This window comes from Cibotium barometz, chromosome 26 (assembly GCF_041138505.1).
Source record: "Cibotium barometz isolate CiBa-2024 chromosome 26, ASM4113850v1, whole genome shotgun sequence".
In the NCBI taxonomy this organism is placed as follows: Eukaryota; Viridiplantae; Streptophyta; class Polypodiopsida; order Cyatheales; family Cibotiaceae; genus Cibotium; species Cibotium barometz.
Window position 1 is genome coordinate 24,589,571 of NC_141071.1, and position 21,337 is coordinate 24,610,907.

At 40.1% G+C, this 21,337-nt stretch overlaps 1 protein-coding gene across 1 annotated transcript; it reads left to right on the forward strand.

The window, feature by feature from the left end:
• Positions 1–7,668: 7,668 nt before the first annotated feature.
• LOC147623804 (uncharacterized) lies at positions 7,669–10,053 on the forward strand. Its single transcript, XM_086820425.1, has one exon. It carries the CDS (start codon positions 8,220–8,222, stop codon positions 9,195–9,197), a length of 978 nt encoding a protein of 325 aa, XP_086676551.1. The 5' UTR covers positions 7,669–8,219; the 3' UTR covers positions 9,198–10,053.
• Positions 10,054–21,337: the final 11,284 nt, after the last annotated feature.

The window sequence follows — 21,337 nt, forward strand, 5'->3', positions numbered from 1 at the left end:
AGTTAAAGTACATAGGTGGTGACTTCGGCGCCACATTTTTTGTAGGAAGTCACCAGTGGTGTAGTTAGGTCAGCCGAGACTCCACAAGACCTATGCACTAGTTTTTAAGTTGACCTCTATGATAAGGACGTCCAAAAATTCGTGTTGTAATACCAGAGATTGTACTGCAATGTGCAATGGAGGGGTCAATTTATGTAGTCACTTCTTAGCAGAAAGTGACTTAAGCATCTTGTTATAGATGGTTGTATATGGTACTCCCACTCGGGAGAGGTACGCCATTGGGTACGGAGTTACTCACAGACTAGTATGGAGCTACTAGTGTGATGATAGTGGGTACGTAGTTACTCACTACTAATACATAGCTGCTAATAAAATTAAGATCCTCGAGTGAAAGATACTCTAGATCAACATTTTAAATTACCAAACCACAATCCATGAGTATCGAGGTACTCATAAATATGTTGACGTTGCTCAAATCGAGGGACCGATTTGTTTGATGGTATGGAATAAGCAAAGAGAGTGGAGTAACTTAAAAGTTACACATCACTAGTCCTAGTGAGTTGTCAAGGTCATCCGTAGTTTGATGATCCCCTCTACCTATCAGACAACATTCAATTTTGCAAGCCCTGGCATTTAATCCGTAGTGATTATGAGTTTGGTGTGAGATATGGTTATGAAGTTCTTACAAGAGTACTCGTTTATTTGCTTGTCATTGGTTATAGCTTGGTAGAGATTGCCACCTGTGATGGGTAGGTAGCTTTGCCGCTATAATGAGGAGGCAGCAAATAATGTTCTCATAGTTATACTTCATACCAACACCAAACAGGGATAGGATGATATTCCTAAGTTCATCATCACAAAGTACTGTGATGTTTACATTTATATTGAATGTATGATGTAATAAACATTGGGCTTGTGTAATTACCATCAATTATCTAGCAACCTATGGCTTCGTAGCAAGCTTAGTCATTATCTGTGGATTGATAATGTGGTTATTAGTAGTTTGGAATTTTTCTTGATAGATGGTACAACCCACCCAAATGATTCATAAGTGTGTAACCGCTTATAAAGGGTAATAATATGCAACAATGAAGCACTTTGTTACAAGTGTGAAACCACTGATCTGTTGCAAAGCAGTTTATCAATAGTACCACCATATGTGCGTAGACACTATACCACATCTTCGTTGCAAGATGTTTAAAAGTTTCTTGGAAGGACTCAAGAATATAACATATGATATTAAACACGGTCTAGATTTGTTCTTGGACCTATGACACTAGCGCGTAGTCCGCTTGAGAGTAGAGTTTTTGAGGACAAAAACCTTTCTTGAGGGAAAGGAGGGATATCCTCAAATATCACATAAACTCGAATAGTTGTGTGAGTCCAGACAATACTTGAAGGGATGTGTCTGGTAATAGCAACAGAGAGTTGTAAGTGATTGGATGTAACTCCAGACACCCGTAGTGGTGCAAGAATCTTTATCAAACATCTCCACATACTATATGGTCTACCCGCAGATATAGTATGGCATAAGAGATAGGAAGTTTGATTGTTATATTTGAAGGGAAAATTTCAAAAAATTACATTTACTCTGAGTTAGAGTGGAGTTTAACCATCCGTAGATTGATGGTAGTTAGAAACTCAACAAGATTCTAGAGCATATGCTTGTGCAAAGATGTTACTCTAAGAGAGAAAGTATCTCTCAACTTTGGAACTTATCCTTGTGATGCATGATTAGATTGGCTCTAGTTTATTTCTCCTATGGCCATAGAGCTTTCCAAGGAGAAGTTTTAACAAGTTGGTGATGCAACATGGTAGCGTAGTCTACAAATATCTAGTAGCATAGTCTAAGAACTTGCGCTACTAGAGTGCTCTCCAGTACATTAGCTTCTGTGCTAATGACATGATGCAAAATCAAGGCATGAAATTTGCCTTGGGGTTTTGGTTGAAATACCAAATCACGGCTTGCGTGAGTACTACTAGACATTTGCTTACCAATGACTTCCCCAGTTTGTTTTCGAGGAGACGAAAACTCTTTATCCTGTAATGGCACGTCGGATTGCCCGTAGCGGCGGTCGAGCTCGACCGGACATGTGGGAGAAATATGCTAATTACTCCATTGACGAACGGGTACTTACTATACAAGGGTAGAGTATGTGTACCAACTATTGGTGACTTTCGGGCCCAAATTCTTAAAGAAAGTCATGATAGTCCAAGTGCGGGTCATCCTGGGATTCAGAAGACCTATGCACTAGTTAAAAGACAGTTTTATTGGCCTAGTTTGTTTAAGGACGTCCAGACTTATGTGCTGAAATGCAGTAAGTGCCAGGTCAATAAACATGAATGCCTTAAGGTTGGAGACTATTCCATCCGCTGGAGATTCCTCAAGGGAAATGGGAAAGCATTTCCATGGATTTCATTACCGGTTTACCCAAGATGAGTCGAGGGAATGACTCGGTGTGGGTGGTAGTGGACAGGACTAAAATGGCAAAGTTTATTGCCACGAAGAAAACTGTAAAAACGCCAGAGTTGGCAAAACTCTTTATTGAACATCTCTACAAGCTATATGGCCTGCCCGCAGATATAGTGTCGGATAGAGATAGAAAGTTCAACAGTCATTTTTGGAGGGAAGTCTTCAAAAAGTTGGATACTACTCTGAGTATGAGTATGGCAGATCATCCGGAGTCTGATGGTCAAACTGAAAGAGTTAACCAAATTCTAGAGGATATGTTGCGTTCTTATGTTAGTAAGAAGCAATCTAATTGGGAAGAGTACTTGCCATTATTGGAGTTTGCTTATAACAGCTCCAAGAATTCAGCGACTGGATTTACACCATTCATGTTAATGTATGGATTCCAGCCGAGATCTCCGATGGCTGTAGGCCTAGAAAAGGAGAAGATTCAATCTGTCAAGGATTTCCTTGAAGATATGAATGATATGCTCAGAGCCGCACGAGAGAGCATTCGTAGCGCTCAGGATCGCGCTAAAACTTATGCGAGTAAACTGAAGAAATCAGTTCACGGGTTAGAGAACGCAGTTTCTCCCGAGATTTTGGTGGACTTGATGGAGCCACCAAAGATACCACATGAATCTGAAAAGATTCTATAGTATCGTGACAGACAAACCCGACATAAAGTGTACCAGGAGGTACTTGTTAAATGGACAGATAGGGATGAGGAGTAGCAACCTGGGAACGCCGTAGTGCAATTTCCAAAAGGTTTCCCCAGTTTGTTTTCGAGGACGAAAACTCTTCTTAAGGGGGGGTAATGTCACGTAGGCTGTAATGCCTGTGTGACCGACGGCAGACCGGATGGCCATGTCCGGGGTTCAGTGGGAGAGGACGCCCATGCGGAGTCATGGGGGGCCAGGCTAGTGTGGACGGCAGGCCACACACTATATAGCCTGGGTGGGGGATGAGGGGCAATCCTCAATCTTCCTCTATGGCTGGGTGGTGAGCCAGAGGCCGTCCCCTCCTGTGGTAACGCCCATAGCGGCGTTACGAGCATGTAACATAGATAGAAGACCTCGCTAAATAAAAAATATAAAAAGGTGGTGGATGAGTTGCTAGAAAGGTACCTAGGGTAAATGTTGATTTAGATTCTGGATCAAATAAGGTTAGGGTGTTAATAGTGTTAAGAAAGAGGACATCATCAAAATACCTAAAGCAATATTAAGTTCTTTAAGAATGCTAGATGATTGTTCGATGCAAGTTGAGTAATAAATATCTCTTTAAAGTTATAAGAATGCTAGATGATTATTCTGAGCAAGTTGAGTAATAAATCTCACTTTAAAGTTATAATCATATAAATTGCACCTTAAAGGAGAGCATGGTGGACTCGTAGACATAACATTAGTTTGTGTATTAAATTTAGAGCCAAGCATGGTGTAAGATTTGTTAATTTTCCAATGGTTGATGCTAATTGCCTCTTTTGACATCAATCCAAAAGGATTTTTATGTCTATAACATCCAATTTGGTTTGATGCAGGGAGGGAATTAAATTTAAACCCTGCACTCTTGGAGAAAGCTCTTATTATACATGTGGACATAATATATTTAAGTTCATTATCCCTATGATGAGGGATGCATTCATAGCAAAGTTTAATATTAATTAAAAAAGAACAATGGATTTTTTGGGTGAATTAATAACATCATGGTTTGATGAAGAGAGGGAATTAAATTTAAACATTGAATTCTTGGAAAAGGCTCTTATTATAAGAGTGGGCATAATATAGTGGATTCCATTATCCCTATGATGAGGATGCATTCATAGCAATGTTTAATATAATTGAAAAAGCACCATGGATTTTTTTGGATGAATTAATAATATCATCATATCATGAATTAAAATTTTAAAAACTTGTACAATTTTTCCATAAAATATGAAGATCATGTGCTTGAGATTAGTAAAGTGTTCTTATAAAGGGTCGTTTATGAGAGGATACACATAATTAAATATACGTATACATATGTGCATGTGCATGTGTGTCTGTGTGTACTTTTTAATACACAATTATGTTCATTTGTAATCCATCAAAGCTTGTTTTTATATGCACCTTATAGATTTCTATAAGATATAAAAATTTTAAACCAACAAGATGGTTGGTTTGAGGAAATTCTTCCAAGTTCAAATGTATGTCTTGTAAAACATGGCTCCTAGAATATGTAGCTATGGTAAACTTCTTCTAAAATTCTTCTAGCTTCAAATGGATGTCTTAAAAAACACAGATATACTAGAATATGTAGCTATGGTAAACTTCTTCTAAAATTCTTCTAGCTTCAAATGGATGTCTTAAAAAACACAGGTATACTAGAATGTGTAACCATGATAAAATCATTAGCATGGATTCTATTATAGGCCAGCTATCTAATCAACTTTTTGCAAGTAAGAAGATAATCTTAGCTGCCTTACCAACACACTCCCAATTAAGAAGTGTTCTAGCAAGAAGATAATCTTAGCTACCTTATTAACACACTCCTTATTAACAACTGTAACCAATTAAAAAACACAAGTACTAGAATGTGTAACCATGATCAAATCATTACCATAGATTTTATCATAGGACAATTGTCTAATCAACTTTTTGCAAGTAAATAAGATAATCTTAGCTACCATATTAACACGCTCCCAATTAAGAAGTGTTCCAACAAGAATTCGTTACTATAAGTGTTTCTTAAAGAAAAAAATCTTTTTTGAATTCGTTCATTACTATAAGTGTTTCTTAAAGAAAAAAATCTTTTTTGAATTCTCTTGTCACCACAGAGTCACAAAACTCCTCTAGTATTGTTTAAAGGGGAGAGTCTTGTAGAAGCTCCCCAAACACAAGGAAGGTAGAATTCACAACATCGATGATATTCTACTCTACAAATGAGGTATGATTAGAGAAATGTGGTTTTAGGTTGTTATGCCTTTAGATTTCAAGATTTGTAGGCATTCTAAATGTAAACGATTTGATAATTTGTTATCAATCATAAGTAACTTATGAAGAATTATGGGCCAAACTTAATAAGGTTGAGTGTAATTAAAGTGATACTCTCTCTCTCTCTCTCTCTCTCTCTCTCTCTTATATATCCACACACACACATACATACATACATACATACACACACATACATACATACATACATACACACATACATACACACACACATACATACATACATACATACACACACACATACACACATACACACACACATACACACACACACACACACACACACATACACACACTTACATACATGTGTGTGTGTGTGCACACATGCGTGTGTGTGTGTATGTATGTATGTATGCATACATACATACATCTGTGTGTGTGTGTGTGTGTATCTATGTGTGTGTGTGTGTGTGTGCATGCATGCTTGCGTATATGTGTGCATGTGTGTGTGTGTGGGTGTGTGTGCATGCATGCATGTGTGTGTATGTGTGTGTGTGTAAGTGTATGTATACATTTACACACACATGCGCGCATACACACACATACACACAAATATGCAGACATATATATACACATACAATCGTACATTCGTATATATGCATACATTCATACACATACACACACACATACACATATATATTTATATATAGATATACATACATATATAACACATAAATTCATATGTATGTATTTATGTGTGTGTGTGTGTGTGCGCACGCACCATCTAACATGACTACTAAAGGGGAAACCTTCTTGTAAAGTTTTACAAAGTATATAGACTATGAAATAGAAGATCTTCCTTCTGAACTCTTGTCATGATGGCACATGACATGTCCACTATGAATAATAAAAGATCCTCCTTTTGCTTTTAAAAAAAAAAGGTCTCTCACAACTTAAAGATTCGATTGCCTTGATGGCATGGGTGACATTTCTCTATGTATGTTGTGTTCTCTCCTAACACACTCTCCTAACACGGTTGGAAAAATTTTGTAGAGGTTAAAAGGTAGAAGAGAGAGAAGGACAAGCAAAGATGTACAACGAGTTAGGGTTGTTATCTTGTAAGCCTTGTCTAGACAATCTTTACTTCTCAAGTTGGTGTCTTTTTCAATTCTTTGCTTGTTAGGTGGATGCATCTCTTAGCACTAGCAACTTTATTCTATTAGTATCTTTGAAAAGACTTCCATTGTGAAAAGTGAGGTTGTTGCAAAGTCCAATTCAGGCCTCGACTATAGACTAGATGGAGAAACAAATGGTTGGAAGGCATCCAACTGATGTCTCTTAATCTATGACACAAATACATATAAAAATCTTATGTATTTTACACACAATTTAAGTAAACATTTCTTAGTCTTCAAACATGCTTTCGTAGTCTCTACACATGATATGACTAAACATTTTTTATCCTTTACACATGTACAAGATTATATATTTTTATGGATTACCCTCATGGCTAAATTTCAAAAGTTTTGATTGTTGACCACTATATTATGCTTTTCAAGTACATTATTAGAATTTATATTTAATTTATATATTTTTATGGATTACCCTCATGGCTAAATCTCAAAAGTTTTGATTGTTGACCACTATATTATGCTTTTTAAGTACATTATTAGAATTTATATTTAATTGTACAAACATTGTTTCGGTTCTTTGCTCAATTTTGCGTAATCAAATGCACAAATTAAATTGACAACTATATTATGTTTTTCAAATACATTTTCTCTTTTTGACGGATTGTCATGCATGTTTTTGCCCATTTTATCCATCATATACAAAGGAGAAAGGAAAAAAAGTTCGCATTATGTGCAAATTACATCATTTTGAAGGATATTTTGATGGACAAGGGTCTTTAAAGGCACCTCTTGTGTGCCCATCAGATGGTGGGTGTGGGTTACACACAGGTAGGTGAGATCTTTCCTTTTAAGAGGTGGGAATCATGTGTGTACAGACTCTAAAGGCAACCAGTAAAAAAAAATATTGTTGATGTGTACAATATAATTGTTTGTACAAACAATTAAGTGAAAATTGATACCTCTTATTGCAAATATGAGATGGAAAAATAATCATCTTAAAAGATGTTCAAATGGTTATAATTTATTAATGAAATCTACAAACTAGTGCATGTGCATGGGTTGGCAAATGGGGGGTCCATTTTCACATGGGTCTAACTGTTAAGGTTTGGCAGCTTATTCGGCGTTGGGCTCGTATAAATTACAGCCCACTAATCATAGATTCAAACTCCTGGCTATGGCGGATCTCGTTGGGCTCTCTGGCTATGGCCAAAGGCCGTGCTTTCTGTGCTGAAAGCAGAACCCTCATCTTGTTTATTCTTCCGTTCTGCTCAAATGCGCCGATTTCACTTTCATCATTCTCTTCTGAGAACCTGCATTAGTGTTCTGTTTCCCTGTCTGATACTCTTGATCAGGTTTTCCTTACCTGCATTAGGATTCTTAATCAGGTTCCCTGCCTTAGGGTTTCATTTTCCTACGTCTTCTCCATATGCCTTAGGGTTTTTACAGCCGATACTATCAGCGTTTTCTGCCCGGCATCAAGGCTATGGTATCCTGCTTTAGAACGCTGTCTTAGCAGCGATCTTTGGAGGTGTAAGCTGTGATGGAAGCTTAAATCTCGCAAGGGAAAGAACGATGGTCCAGAGATATTCCTTGGCATACATATGGTCATATGGCTTCAAGAGGTAGGAGTATGTTCCCTGTGATAAATTCAGACTAGGGTTTTCTCAATTCTGTTTCATGGTATCAAGGATTTTTCTGTGAGATCCCACCATGCCGGATGTGCTGCCCTCTTGCTTTGGAGACCATGGATCAGACATTGCAGGCATTAGATCTTCACAGAATATGGTCACTTGCCTGTACAAAACCAAGCTTGCAGGAGAAGACAAACTCATCTCCATTACATGGTGCAAGAGCCTCATGGGGCAAGGCCTTAGTGTGAATGTGGATCACCCTTCACCCCATCTCACGTGCAATGTGGAGATGAAACCATGGCTTTTTTGGAAAAAGCAAGGGTCCAAGGGTCTTGACATGGGCGGCAAGAAGGTGGAGGTCATGTGGGATCTTTCTGGGGCCAAGTATGGTGGTGGCCCTGGCCCTGAGCCACAGGAGGGTTTCTTCCTCATGGTCACCTGTGAGCATGAGGTTTTGCTGCTATTGGGGAACATGCACAGAGAGGCTCTCAAGAAAATGCATGTGAAACCCACCCTCATTGAAGCTACATTGCTGTCTAGGAAAGAGCACGTGTTTGGAAAGCAAGTGTACACTACTAGAGCACAGTTTTTTGAGAATGGGCACACACATGACATTGCCATAGAGTGCCACATAGGCAATGAGCGGGAGCCGCGCCTGTCAGTCAGAGTGGACAAGCAGCTTGTAGTCCAAGTGAAGCAGCTCATGTGGAAGTTCCGGGGTAATCAAACAATCCTTATTGATGGCCTTCCAATAGAGGTCTTCTGGGATGTACATAACTGGCTCTTCAACTCGAGTGACGGGCATGCTGTCTTCATGTTTCAGACCTGCGTAGCCAACGAGAAGCCCTGGCTACGAGAGCTTGGGATTTCATCCTCGACCCTTATGCAAGGATATGGATCTCATAGTTTCAAGCATGCAGAGAAGAAGTACTTGTTTCCGGAGGGTGCATATGCCTCAGTGCTTCAGTGGCCCAGTAGCAACAGCTTCAAAGGCAAAGAGTTTTGTCTTGGCTCGGTTGGGTTTTCATTGTTGCTATACGCATGGCGGAATGATTAGCAATCTTAATAATCTTGGTGTGGAGGGTCTCACAGTTTATGAGTTGTATATACCTGGGTATGCCTTGGTCCTCCCCAATAGAACATCATTTGTTGAAGCACTAAAGTAAAAAAAAAAACAATAATTTACATGGGTTGCCAAAGAATCAATTATCACAATTAAGTCACTGAAATCAAAAGCTGATACAAAATTTGTGGAAGTCTGCTGGTGCCTCATGGTCTTTGTTTTCTTGAAATGTTGCATTTGTAAGCAAGTTATTTGTCTTTGTCCAGCTTGACTTCAGTTTTGGAGTATAGGGATCCATTTGACACTGGGCTATATGACAGTGTACCCATCACTTAGAAACAAAAGATTGTGTTTCCATGGCTAAACTCTCTCCTCTCCACAATGCCTTAATTTGTCATTGCCTCTACTTTGGTATGTAAGGGTGTTTGAACACTGGTCTTGGATGGGTGGGCAAAGAGCTCGATCAATCACGCTGGAGGTTTGTTGATTCCATGGAGCTGCTGCTTGGTCAAGCTCGATGTTTATTCATTCTGGAGCTTGGGGACTTTCATGTTAAAACAGGAGAAAGAACATGCACAAATGGTTTGCAATGGTGCGTCGTATCCCTCTTAATGCATGGATGCCTCTTTTGGCCCTAGTTGATTCCTAGAGGGATTTTGATGTGCCTGGTAGTGAGGGATATTAAGAGGTGGTATAAAGTTCCATGGGACCAGCTGTTATCAACTAATTTGAGGTATGAGTGGATGTATGGTTTTCCCTATTGCTATGTAGTGAGGGATATTAATTGTTGATGTAAGGCTCCATGGGACCAATTGGTATCAAGTAATTTGAGGTATGCGTGTATCTATTGTATTCCCTTCTGTATTGTAGAGAAGGGCATTAAAAGGTGAGTATAAGGCTCCATGGAACCAGCTGTTATCAACTAATTTGAGGTTTAAGTGGCAATACTCATTAATATATGTTTTATACGTCCACACACTGCTATGCAAGACAAATTTACATAGAGTTCTCGCAAGCTTAGCAGGTCGAAAGCTAAAGAAATGGCATGATATACAACCAACCTCACACCAACATGAAAACTCTTTAATTGCCATACTTCATTGTATTGAGTTTCCCTTGTGTGTGAATTGTTGAACACATGACTTTTAGGGTCTTCTAGTTCTAAGCATTGCCACTTAGTAGTATTAAAAGTTCACTTAACCATAAAATGGCAAAGCTTCCTGGCTCATTAGATCATCTCTTCATACTACCAATCCCTAAGCACAAAGCCTATCCTACAATAGAACAAGGATGCTTATTTGATAGCATTGCAGAGACAACCTTTGAATGAGTTAATCCTCTTCTTGTTGTTGTTGAGATATCGAGCTCAACTAGTGCTACGACGGACATTGATGATTTGCCTGGATAATAGCTTTCGCATCTACACCATTGGTATGGTTGGTGAGATTATGGGTGATATGCGGCCAGTGGGATGGCAGATTGTGTGACAGACATTTTGGATTACTAGAGATTGGCATGGTTATAGCGTCAGCTCATTTAGTCGGGTTTCTATTATGGATTGACTCTTGTATGTTGTAGTAGTTGATGAGTACTAACCCATAAGAGTGTGTACTCTTATCTTTATGTTATGTTAGTTAATTAGAGAAGAAGAAGATTTAAGAAAATTCAGCTATCCATCTCCCTCTTGTGTTTTGATCTCTCTTGTGTGTGTGTTTGCTTGCTAGGGTTTGAAGCTCTCCCTCTCTCTCACATCCTCTATATGGTATTAGAGTTTGGTTCGTGTGAGAGCTAAAGGAGGCAAGCAAGAGGCAAGAACAAGCAAGGAAGGAAGCGGTATTACACGGGTAAGAGCACCAGCATCTCTTTCCCCTTCTTGGTTTAGGTACAACACTCCCTCAGTAGCTCTGGGAGCTACACATCTCTGATTAAGGAGCTGTCTTCGCGGGAGAGAAGCTACAGGGCAGGTATACTGTCCTATTGGATAATTAGACAATTGGATAATATTTTTTCGGTCAGATTCGCGTTTCGGACGCGTTTTGGGTCCCGTTTCGTCACTGCAGGGTCTTTTCACAGCAGTTTTCTGGAAGTTTTGGTAGAGAATTGTTTCTGTTCGAAATCTGATTATTATAGTGCAGCAGTGCATTTTGAAAGTGTAGACAGGGTTTGCACATGTATTGTTGATAATGGGTGTATGTACATGTACTCTGGTCACATTTGGTGACAGAGAGGTCGTGTTGAAGTACCGCTACTACAGTAATTATAGAAGATACTACTGTATTACAGGTTGCATACAGAAGTTATCTGTTTGCAGGTTATTTGATTGTTGCCAAGAAAACATATCCGACAGAATTAATCAGATTGTTAGTGAGAAGCTGGATAAGAATAACTTCCATGCCTGGAAGTTCAGAATGAGCAATTTTCTAATGGGTAAAGGATTTTGGGACTATGCAGGAGACAATGAGGAGCCTCCAAAGTTATCTGAGGAGAATGTCACTCCTGCAGATATAAAGGCATTTAAGGATTGGAATCAGGGTGCAAGAAAAGTCATGTATTGGCTTTCAATTAGTATCACAAACACTATGATAGGACACATACAGGATGCAAACACTCCAATAGTTGCATGGCAAAATCTAGTTCAGATGTTCTAGACTAACACAAAGGCAAGGAAGTTACAGTTAAAGCAAGAGTTGCATACTGTTGAAAAAGAAAAGCATGTCCATCAATGAATATGCCTTAAAGATCAAGGGCATTGTTGAATCCCTTGGGTCTATCAATGTATCAGTGGAAGATGATGATTTGGTGAGTGTCTGTCTGAATAGGCTTGGCAAAGAGTACAAGCCATTCAAGACCTCCATTGTAGTTAGGGTTGTAGTTAGGGTGAATATTTCTCTAATGACTTCAGTGATTTCTTGAGAAAGCAGGGAATCAAGAGGCAGTTTACGTGTAGGTACACTCCGCAACAACAGAATGGTGTTGTAGAAAAGAAAAACATGCACATTGCAGAAGTGGTACATGCCTTGATGGCTGAAAAGAATATGCCACATTACTTTTGGGTAGAAGCAGTAGCAACTGCTGTGTACATTATGAACAGGACACCCACTGAGTTAGTGCCTTTGCCTAAGGAAAAGAAGGCAATTGGATGTAAGTGGGTGTATAAAGTCAGGCACAATGCTGATGGTTCAGTGAGCAGGTACAAGGCAAGATTGGTTGCCAAGGGCTATGCGTAGACTTATGGCATAGACTATGAGGAGACATTCAGCCCGGTTGCAAGAATGGCAACCGTGAGAGCTGTCATTGCTATGGCTACAGCAAAGGGTTGGTCTTTACATCAAATGGATGTAAAGAATACTTTCTTGCATGGTAATTTGCAAGAATGGCAACCGTGAGAGCTGTCGTTGCTATGGCTGCAGCAAAAGGTTGGTCTTTACATCAAATGGATGTAAAGAATGCTTTCTTGCATGGTAATTTGCAAGAATGGCAACCGTGAGAGCTGTCATTGCTATGGCTAGAGCAAAGGGTTGGTCTTTACATTAAATGGATATAAAGAATGCTTTCTTGCATGGTAATTTGCAAGAAGAAGTGTACATGATGCAGCCACCAGGTTATGAGAGCAATGCACATCTAGATTTTGTGTGCAGGTTACGCAAAGCCTTGTAGGGCTTGAAGCAGGCACCCAGAGTATGGTCAAACAAGATCGAGGAGTATCTTATTACCATTGGATTTCAGATATCCAATGCATATTTTTCACTATATGTAAAAAAGATAGATAGAGGGATCATGCTATTAGTCATCTATGTGGATGACTTGATTATCACTGGTGGTAGTGATGCAGACATACATGATGTCAAGATGCTTTTGAAGCAGAAGTTTGAGATGAAGGATTTGGGTGAGCTACGGTATTTCTTGGGCATAGAGGTGGTGAGATCACCTCATGGCATTTTGCTATTGTAGAGGCAGTATGGCTTGGACATGTTGTCCAAGTATGGTATGACAGGCTGTAAACCTATTTCAGTGCCATTGGAGCAGAACACAAAGCTTTCCGCAGATACAGGTGAGCTTTTGGAGGACCCCACTACATATAGGCGCATAGTGGATAGCTTGATCTATATGACCATTACAAGGCCAGACTCGAGCTATGCTGTTGGAATTGTGAGTCAGTTTATGCAGGCTCCTAGGAAGCCACACTTGGATGCGGCTAGACGGATCCTCAGGTACATAAAGTCCACAGTTGATTATGGACTTTTCTATGAGGCTGGTATAGAGATACAGTTGCATGGGTACACAGATGCTGATTGGGCTGGTAGTATTGCCGACAGGAGATCTACCAGTGGTTTTATGTTCTCATTTGGGAGTGCTGCTGTGAGTTGGAGCAGTAAGAAGCAGCCAACAGTTGCCTTGTCGAGTACAGAGGTAGAATGCAGGGGTGCTGCTATGGAAGCTTGTGAGATAGCTTGGTTTTAGAAGCTACTTGGTGACATGGGAGAGCCCGTGGATAGGGCAGTTGTCATATATTGTGACAACATGAGCAGCATACAGTTGGCAAGTAATGCATTCAGCCACAAACTTGGCTATATCTTTCTTCATAGATGAAAGATATAGCCAATGAAAGTCTCGGGCAATGGTCTGTAAAGCAAAGGATACTCCTCTATGCCCTGCATATGGGGGTTGGTGTAACTCCTCCATAACAGACTGTCTAAAAGGTCTCGTGATGCATAATCTCCTCTGAAAGAAGAGATACCCATCATGATAAGAGTAATCTGAGTGGGGAATCCACCCATTATCTCTCATTTTGGTCCAAGTTTCTGAAAAGTATGAGTCTTGGTCATAAGAGTCTTTCATAGCATCGAAAGTCGAGCTATATACAGCTGTGATGTGATGAACACTAGGCCGTTGACTAAGGGCATCAGCGACTACATTCTCTTTTCCAGGCTGGTAGAGAATAGTAGGCTAGAAACTTTGAATAAAAGCAGCCCATTTAATGTGTCAGTCAGATATCAAAGGCTGGGTAAGTAGGTGCTTGATACTCTGCTGGTCTGTTTTAATGATGAATTCTGATCCCATCAAATAATGTTTCCAAATCTTTAGGGCATGGACTATAGCAGTCAATTCTTTGTCATAAGTGTTGTACTTGCACTCGGGGCATCTGAGTTTCCTACTCTCAAATGCTATGGGGTGACCATCTTGCATTAATACTGCCCCTATCCCTGTACCACTAGCATCAGTGTATAACAATAAAGAAAGGTCTAGCAAAGTCTAGTAATTGCAAAACTGGTGCTTTAGTGAGTGCTTCTTTTAAAGCATTAAAAGATTTTTCCTGTTTTCAATCCACACATACTTGTTTTCTTTCTTTAAAAGAAAAGTCAGATAATGAGAAATGTAAGCAAAATTCTTCACAAAATGTCTATAGTAATTGCACAAACCAAGAAATGATCGGAGTTCATGAATATCTTTGGGTCTCGGAGTTCATGAATATCTTTGGGTCTCGGTTGGGTCTCGGCCAACAAGTCACTATAGTCTCTTCTTTTTGGGGTCCACAAACGAAAACCATTAGCAAAAACAATGTGACCAAGGTATTCAATCTCTGTTTGAAAGAAAGAGCTCTTCTTAGGATTAAGATACAACTGATTCTCTTTTAAGAGATTAAACACTATCTCTAGATGTTTCTTATGCTCAGCAACACTATCATTGAATACAAAAATATCATTGAAGCAAACTACCACAAAGTTTCAATATTTGAGGAAGATGTGGTTCATCATGCGGCTAAAAGTAGCCAAAGCATTAGTGAGTCCAAAGGGCATCACTAAGAACTTATAATGACCTGTTTGTGTCCTAAAAGCAGTCTTGTATACCTTCCTCTACCATCCTCACTTGGTGGTATTCAGATTTCAAGTCTATTTTACTGAATACCTTTGCTCCTTGTAATCTATCAAGAAGATCATCCACTCAAGGAATAGGATATATGTTTTTGACTGTGATTTTATTCAGGGCTCTATAGTCAATGCATAGATGGTAGGTTCAATTCTTCTTTTTGACTAGAAGAAGTGGAGCTCCGTAGGGTGAACTACTGGGCCTGATCAGTTTCCTCTCTAAAAGGTCTTCTATTTGTCTTTGGATTTCTTTTTGCTCAGTCTGGTTCACTCTACAAGGTGCCTCTTGTAGGGAGGTATATTGCCAGGGATAAGGTCAATTTTATGATCCTTATGTCTCTGGAGCTAGGCAAGCCAGGGGGGTAAGTCATCAAGAAAACAATCGAAAAACTGAGAAAGGAAGGAATCATGTGAGGTGTCCTTGGGAGGTGGTTCATGAGTAGTAATCTCATTCACAAAGACGAGAAACGTCTTCTCCCTCTTCCTCTCAGTGCTCTTTTTTTTTTTTGGGGAAAAACGATCCTTCTATTAGTTAATGAGAAGACGCCATAAGGCTACAAAGCTCACCTCACAAGGAGGGATAATATATACAGAGAACACCGGAGCTCCACCCCCGTGGCTGGCCGCTCTCTGTGGGGGGGGCTACCTAGTAGTACATGCGGGAGGTGAGAAGAGCCAAACTGGAGGCCTGTAGTGCCAAGTGACATCCTCGCCCCTCGCGGTGAGGAAAGGGCCAGGCTGCCAAGTGCGGAGGAACGCCTTGCGGCGATCTCTCATGCGATCCGAGTCGCCCTGAAGTTTCCCATGCGATCTCTCATGCGATCCGAGTCGCCCAGTGTCCTCTCAAGGTGTGAATGATGTCCACCCAGAGAGCCTGTATGACCTCCGCCGGTGGAATCGCCTGGCGGTCTATGGCCTCCCTGCATCGGGCTTTCCCTATGTGCCAAGCCGTCATGCTGCTGATCATCTCCCATCTGTGCCCGTCCCCCTCCTGGGAGACTGCCGAAGAGAAGTCTGGCGTCGGAACCACCGCCATCGCCCTGTCAGAGACCTATATGGTCACACTGCCAGGGACGTCCTCGTATCCAAGGGACGGGCCGCTGTCCGTGGCCCAAGCCAACGCACCCCACGTCACCATCATCTCACCTGGCGAGCCTGCAAAAACCATCCTGAGAGCGCGCTGCCAGACCTGCTGTGCCTGTGGGCAATCCCATAAGCAATGCCGCTGCGACTCCTATGCATGGCCGCACCGAGGGCAGGACGCTGGGTGCCTGCCAAAAGCTAGCCAAGCCCCCACAGCCAGTCCTCTATGCGCTGTAAGCCAGAGAAAAAGCGTCACCTTCCGGGGCCGGAAGCTGTCCCAAAGGCGCTGCCAGAAGTCCCTAAGGAAGGCAGGGGAGAGCCCCTGTCGCCACCAATGCTCGGCCGCCGCCGGGGTGCCCTCTATCCTGTGCCTCTGTGGATCCGCCGCCCCAGCCTCGCTGTGTACTGAAAAAAGGGGGTGCCTGGGCTAGTAGGGGCCGAATAGGGATCTCGCCAAAGCCACTCGCCTGGATCCCACTGAAGGCGAATAAGAGGCCTGCTGTCCCAAGCCCATAATCTCCAAGAATAGTCCTCCCCTATCGAGGCCGGTGAGGGGTCTACATGCCACTGTCTCTGATGAAAGCCGACCACCCACACCCTCTAAAAGATACAACCCTGGAACTCATCCAAATCCAGTCGGGTCCTCTGAAGCTGGCCTCCCTCTCCCACCCTTGCTCTCTTAGCCTGGGTGTGGCTAAGGAAAGGTGCAGTCCTATCTTCCATCATTCCCCTAAGACATAGATGCTGATCATTGAACATGAAATACAAGGAATGCATGTCATAATCAATATATGGATTGTACTGGTGTCGCCATGGCATGCCAAGTATTACATCTACGCCTTGCAGTGGTGCGTTCGGTGACCCTTGCACACTCATGCGTGCGACACCTCGTTCGGTGACCCTTGCACACTCATGCCTGTGCGACACCTCGTTCGGTGACCCTCGCACAAGTACGACGCCTCATTCGGCATCCTTGTACTCATCACCTATACTCAACAAGTCAACATGTTAGGTGAGGCAATCAAACACCAAAATCAACAACACTAGCATGCGTACACATGGCATCACCCAATCACAGCATACATAGCATAGACCCGCAAAGCATATGTCAATCGCACTTACAATGTAGTATTTAATATGACATCACTCACGATACTAATTGAAGCATGGCACAATGGTTGGATGAGCATCCCCAATAGACCATAGAGGGCTAATAATGTAACACATACTCTTCATGCTGCCGATGGCAGTTTTTGCATTCATGGGATAATGATTTTTTGAATCCCATTTGAAGGGTTATTGTGTGTTGATGCTCTATTATGGCTTATGCATCTTAGGGTTGCATAACTCATATAAACTCTGCTAATTTATTACTTTTTTTGAAAATGCGACTGTTAGCCCTGAATAATATGCATGTCATTTAAAGGATTACATGCCTCATATAAACTTTGATAATTTCTTGCTTGTTTAAATATTTGCAAATATTAGCCCTAAATAAGGCATATGCATGTTATTCAAAGGACTTTTTATTTCAGCCATTAACGGAATTTTATGATTGATTGTAGATATGGAATTTTGATTTTGCTTGGAATAATTGTGTCGTTTTTTCAACTCTGAAATATGATATTTTAGTTCCATGCATTTGTTGCTTCACACATGAGTATGTTGATCTAAATATAGGGTTTGTCTTATGACTTGATAATACAGACTCATCCAGCAGATATATTATTTGGGTGTGGCATACACACAAAAAGACTAGATTACCACCATTTTTTAATCGGTTAATCTTAACTAAGGATTTTGGATGATGGTCTTACGTGTTAGCACATGGTGCAATGAACTAAATAAATAAACATTTTAACTCTAATGATCTAGCTATTACTATTTACTTGTATAGTGCTAATCTCAAACCATGCATTAAGCTGGCTTTTTGATATTCATCCTAATTCTGGGCTGTGCAGAGTTAACAATCTTCAGCTCATATTGCTTGCACTTTGGTTGTTAAAATCTATCGCTAAGAATTTGAACACTATACTATATAGTTTGATTTCCCCATAAGAGTGATCCTATGTTCCCACCTTTGACAATCTATGGAGGTAACGATGTTGATTTCAGACCAAGCATTTGGATTAGTTTTTCTATTTGCACTGAACACATTTATAAATGATTGTGGATATACACACTTGCTTTTAATGATTTGACGACTCTATGGGATAGGGAATACTATCATGAGCTACGGGTTGGGACTATTGCTAAGGTCCACTATGGTAGTAAATTGGCATCTATCTCTCGAGTATGACTATACTTATGGAGTTGACTACAAGTCATTTGATCCTTTGACTGCTTGGATGAATGATAATCATTTGGTTTCTAATGGTTACATCTACCAAGAGGATCTTCTCCCCTTTTCTAGTTTTTCTATCGATAATTTGGGCCCTGATTCTACGGCCAAGTATAGTGACTCACTCCACTTAGCTCTTACTTTTGATTATGTTTTTTTGCTGGTTAGAAACTAATGAGTTAAACCTTGGATGACTAGCAATAGTACAGATGACAAGTGTCAGCGGGGTGTAGCTAGGGTATGGACATACAAGTTCCAATAGTTTACCCACTATGAGGACTATCACATGCCATATATTTGTCTTACATTTTTTGAGGATGATTACCAAGATGTGTTATCTTTACTAGTTATGATAAAAAACTAGTTATTTATTTAAAAATTGGGAATCAACTCCTAAATTTTAACCTATTAAAAGGACTAATTGACCCAACCATAGCTTAAACATGGGGTTCTTTGAGTGACATCTATAACATGTGGTAGGTCTGAGGACACCTATAATACACATACAAGCTAACAATCTGTTTGTCTATTTGGATGGATGCAGGTAACAGGATCTACCCTCTCAAATGTCTTGCAGTTTAAGCTTTATGACACACGTTTCACTATTTGAGACACAGTCTCCCTTGATTTATGACATGATTATTGTAAACAATACTATTGTTGTGTAATTATGTTTAACACTTCATTTATCAAGACTGTTTGGGTTCTCAAACTTTTTATTCGGTTGTGGATATGTTATAAATATAGATAAAAAAGACACCCCATGGGCATGCATGCACGTACATGATTAAATATTTATTTTAATTTACATATTTACATTTATCCATTTTATACCTATTTATTTTGCTTAGAAATATTCTATATTTGTGAGTGTGTCACTCTTAATACCTATATATATATATATATATATATATATGTATAAATATAAACATGTGCACACACACACATGCTCACACACGCACGCGTGCACACACGCACGCGTGCACACACGCACACACACACACACACACACACACACACACACACACACACACACACACACACTCATATCCACTCACTCACTCACGTATGGCATGCGTGTGCGCGCGCGCGCGCGCACACACACACACACACACACACACACACACATTTTGCCACACAGTAACAAACTACTTTTAATTTTTGGGATATCTTTATATCAATTTCAACATGACTTGCCAAATATCTAAATATATAAAATTAATGAAAATCTTACATTAAGACTGATTTTGAGAAACATCTACACTATTGCTACATAAATATGTGCATTCACATTATCACCATTACCAAACTACCTTATTTTATCCTAATTTTAATATTATGAAGTGTGAAAAAGCCATTCATCATAGGCCCCATAGTGAACATGTTATGGGCCAACTCTACAAGATGTGCTTGGATATCATGTTTGCTTTTAGCACGTTAAATTACCAAGATGTTATAACCTAACTAGCTTGATAACTCTGCTTCATTATGACATTTTGCTATATAAATGTGTGTATTCACATTATCACCACATTACCAAACTGCCTTATTTTATCCTAATTTTAATATTTTGAAGTGTGAAAAAGCCATTCAGCCCCATAGTGAACATGTTATGGGCCAACTCTATGAGATGTGCTTGGATATCATGTTCACTTTGAGCACGTTAAATTACCAAGATGTTCTAACCTAACTAGCTCGATAACTATGCTTAATTATGACATCTTACATAGAAAAGCCAGCTCTCTTAATGAGATGTGCTTGGATCATGTTCACTTTGTGTAAGTTAGCTTGCCAAATCACTAAGATGGTCTAATCTATCTAGCTCCATAACTCTTCTTGGTAGTGGCATCTTATAGAAAGAAGGTCGCTGTTGTGCAGATCTCTAATCAAGCTCACCCATTATCTAATGAACCTTTCCCTGGCTTTCCTTTCCCTATGGCCAACATTTCCATAGTTGGGCCAACTAGAAAGGTCACCATTGTAGATCTAATAGAGATAACTAGCAAGAATACCATTATAGTTCCAATAGAGATAATGCACCCAATAGTAATACTATGGTGACCATCATGGCATGAAACCATTACACTCTCTTAATTGCATAACGTTTAGATTTACTTCAAGCCAAAGCTAGCAAGGAAGAGCTAGTACACACCAAGTGCCACCACTCTTAATATGTTTGTTGCATCCACCCTACATGGATTCTACCCTCGTGGGGTGCATTTGTTGCATCCACCTACATGGATTCCACCCTTGTTGGTGTGCAAATTTTTTGGCCCACCAAGGGGCCTACATACATGGTTTTGGTGATGTGCTTGGATTGGGACCTATAGTTTGTAAGTTTTATTCTTACCTCAAGGTGCAAGGCAAGAACATGTGCTGGGTGTGCACTTGGATGCATTTTTTCCATGAGTATGCTCTTCGTTACCACCAAGAATGATAAATTAAAAAGTGATTTAGGTAAGACACAAGAGGTCACCATTCAAATATTACAAGGGAACACTAACTAGACCTATCCTTAGCCCTTGAATATTGGATCGACTCACTCTAAGCCTTCCAAATGCAATGAAGAACATATAAGGCTCAACTAGTTGCCCTTAAAAAGCTAACTATTGTGCACTATTGTCCAATTGTATGAGTAGTTATACCTAAGCTCCTTATAAGTTTAACTACCTATGAATTATTTTTATGCTTTGTATATGAGTAGTTATACCTAGGATTAATATGCCTTAGGTACACACAAAAGCCTTAGAATTGCATTAAAGGCTACATACCTTAGGATTACTATAAGCATTAGGTACACACAAAACTATGTATAAGGTTTAAAATGCTTTGAACTTCCCACA

What these genes read in the sequence shown, in the direction of transcription:
- LOC147623804 (XM_086820425.1), top strand. Translation starts at nt 8,220, where the DNA reads ATGCCGGATGTGCTGCCCTCTTGCTTTGGAGACCATGGATCAGACATT.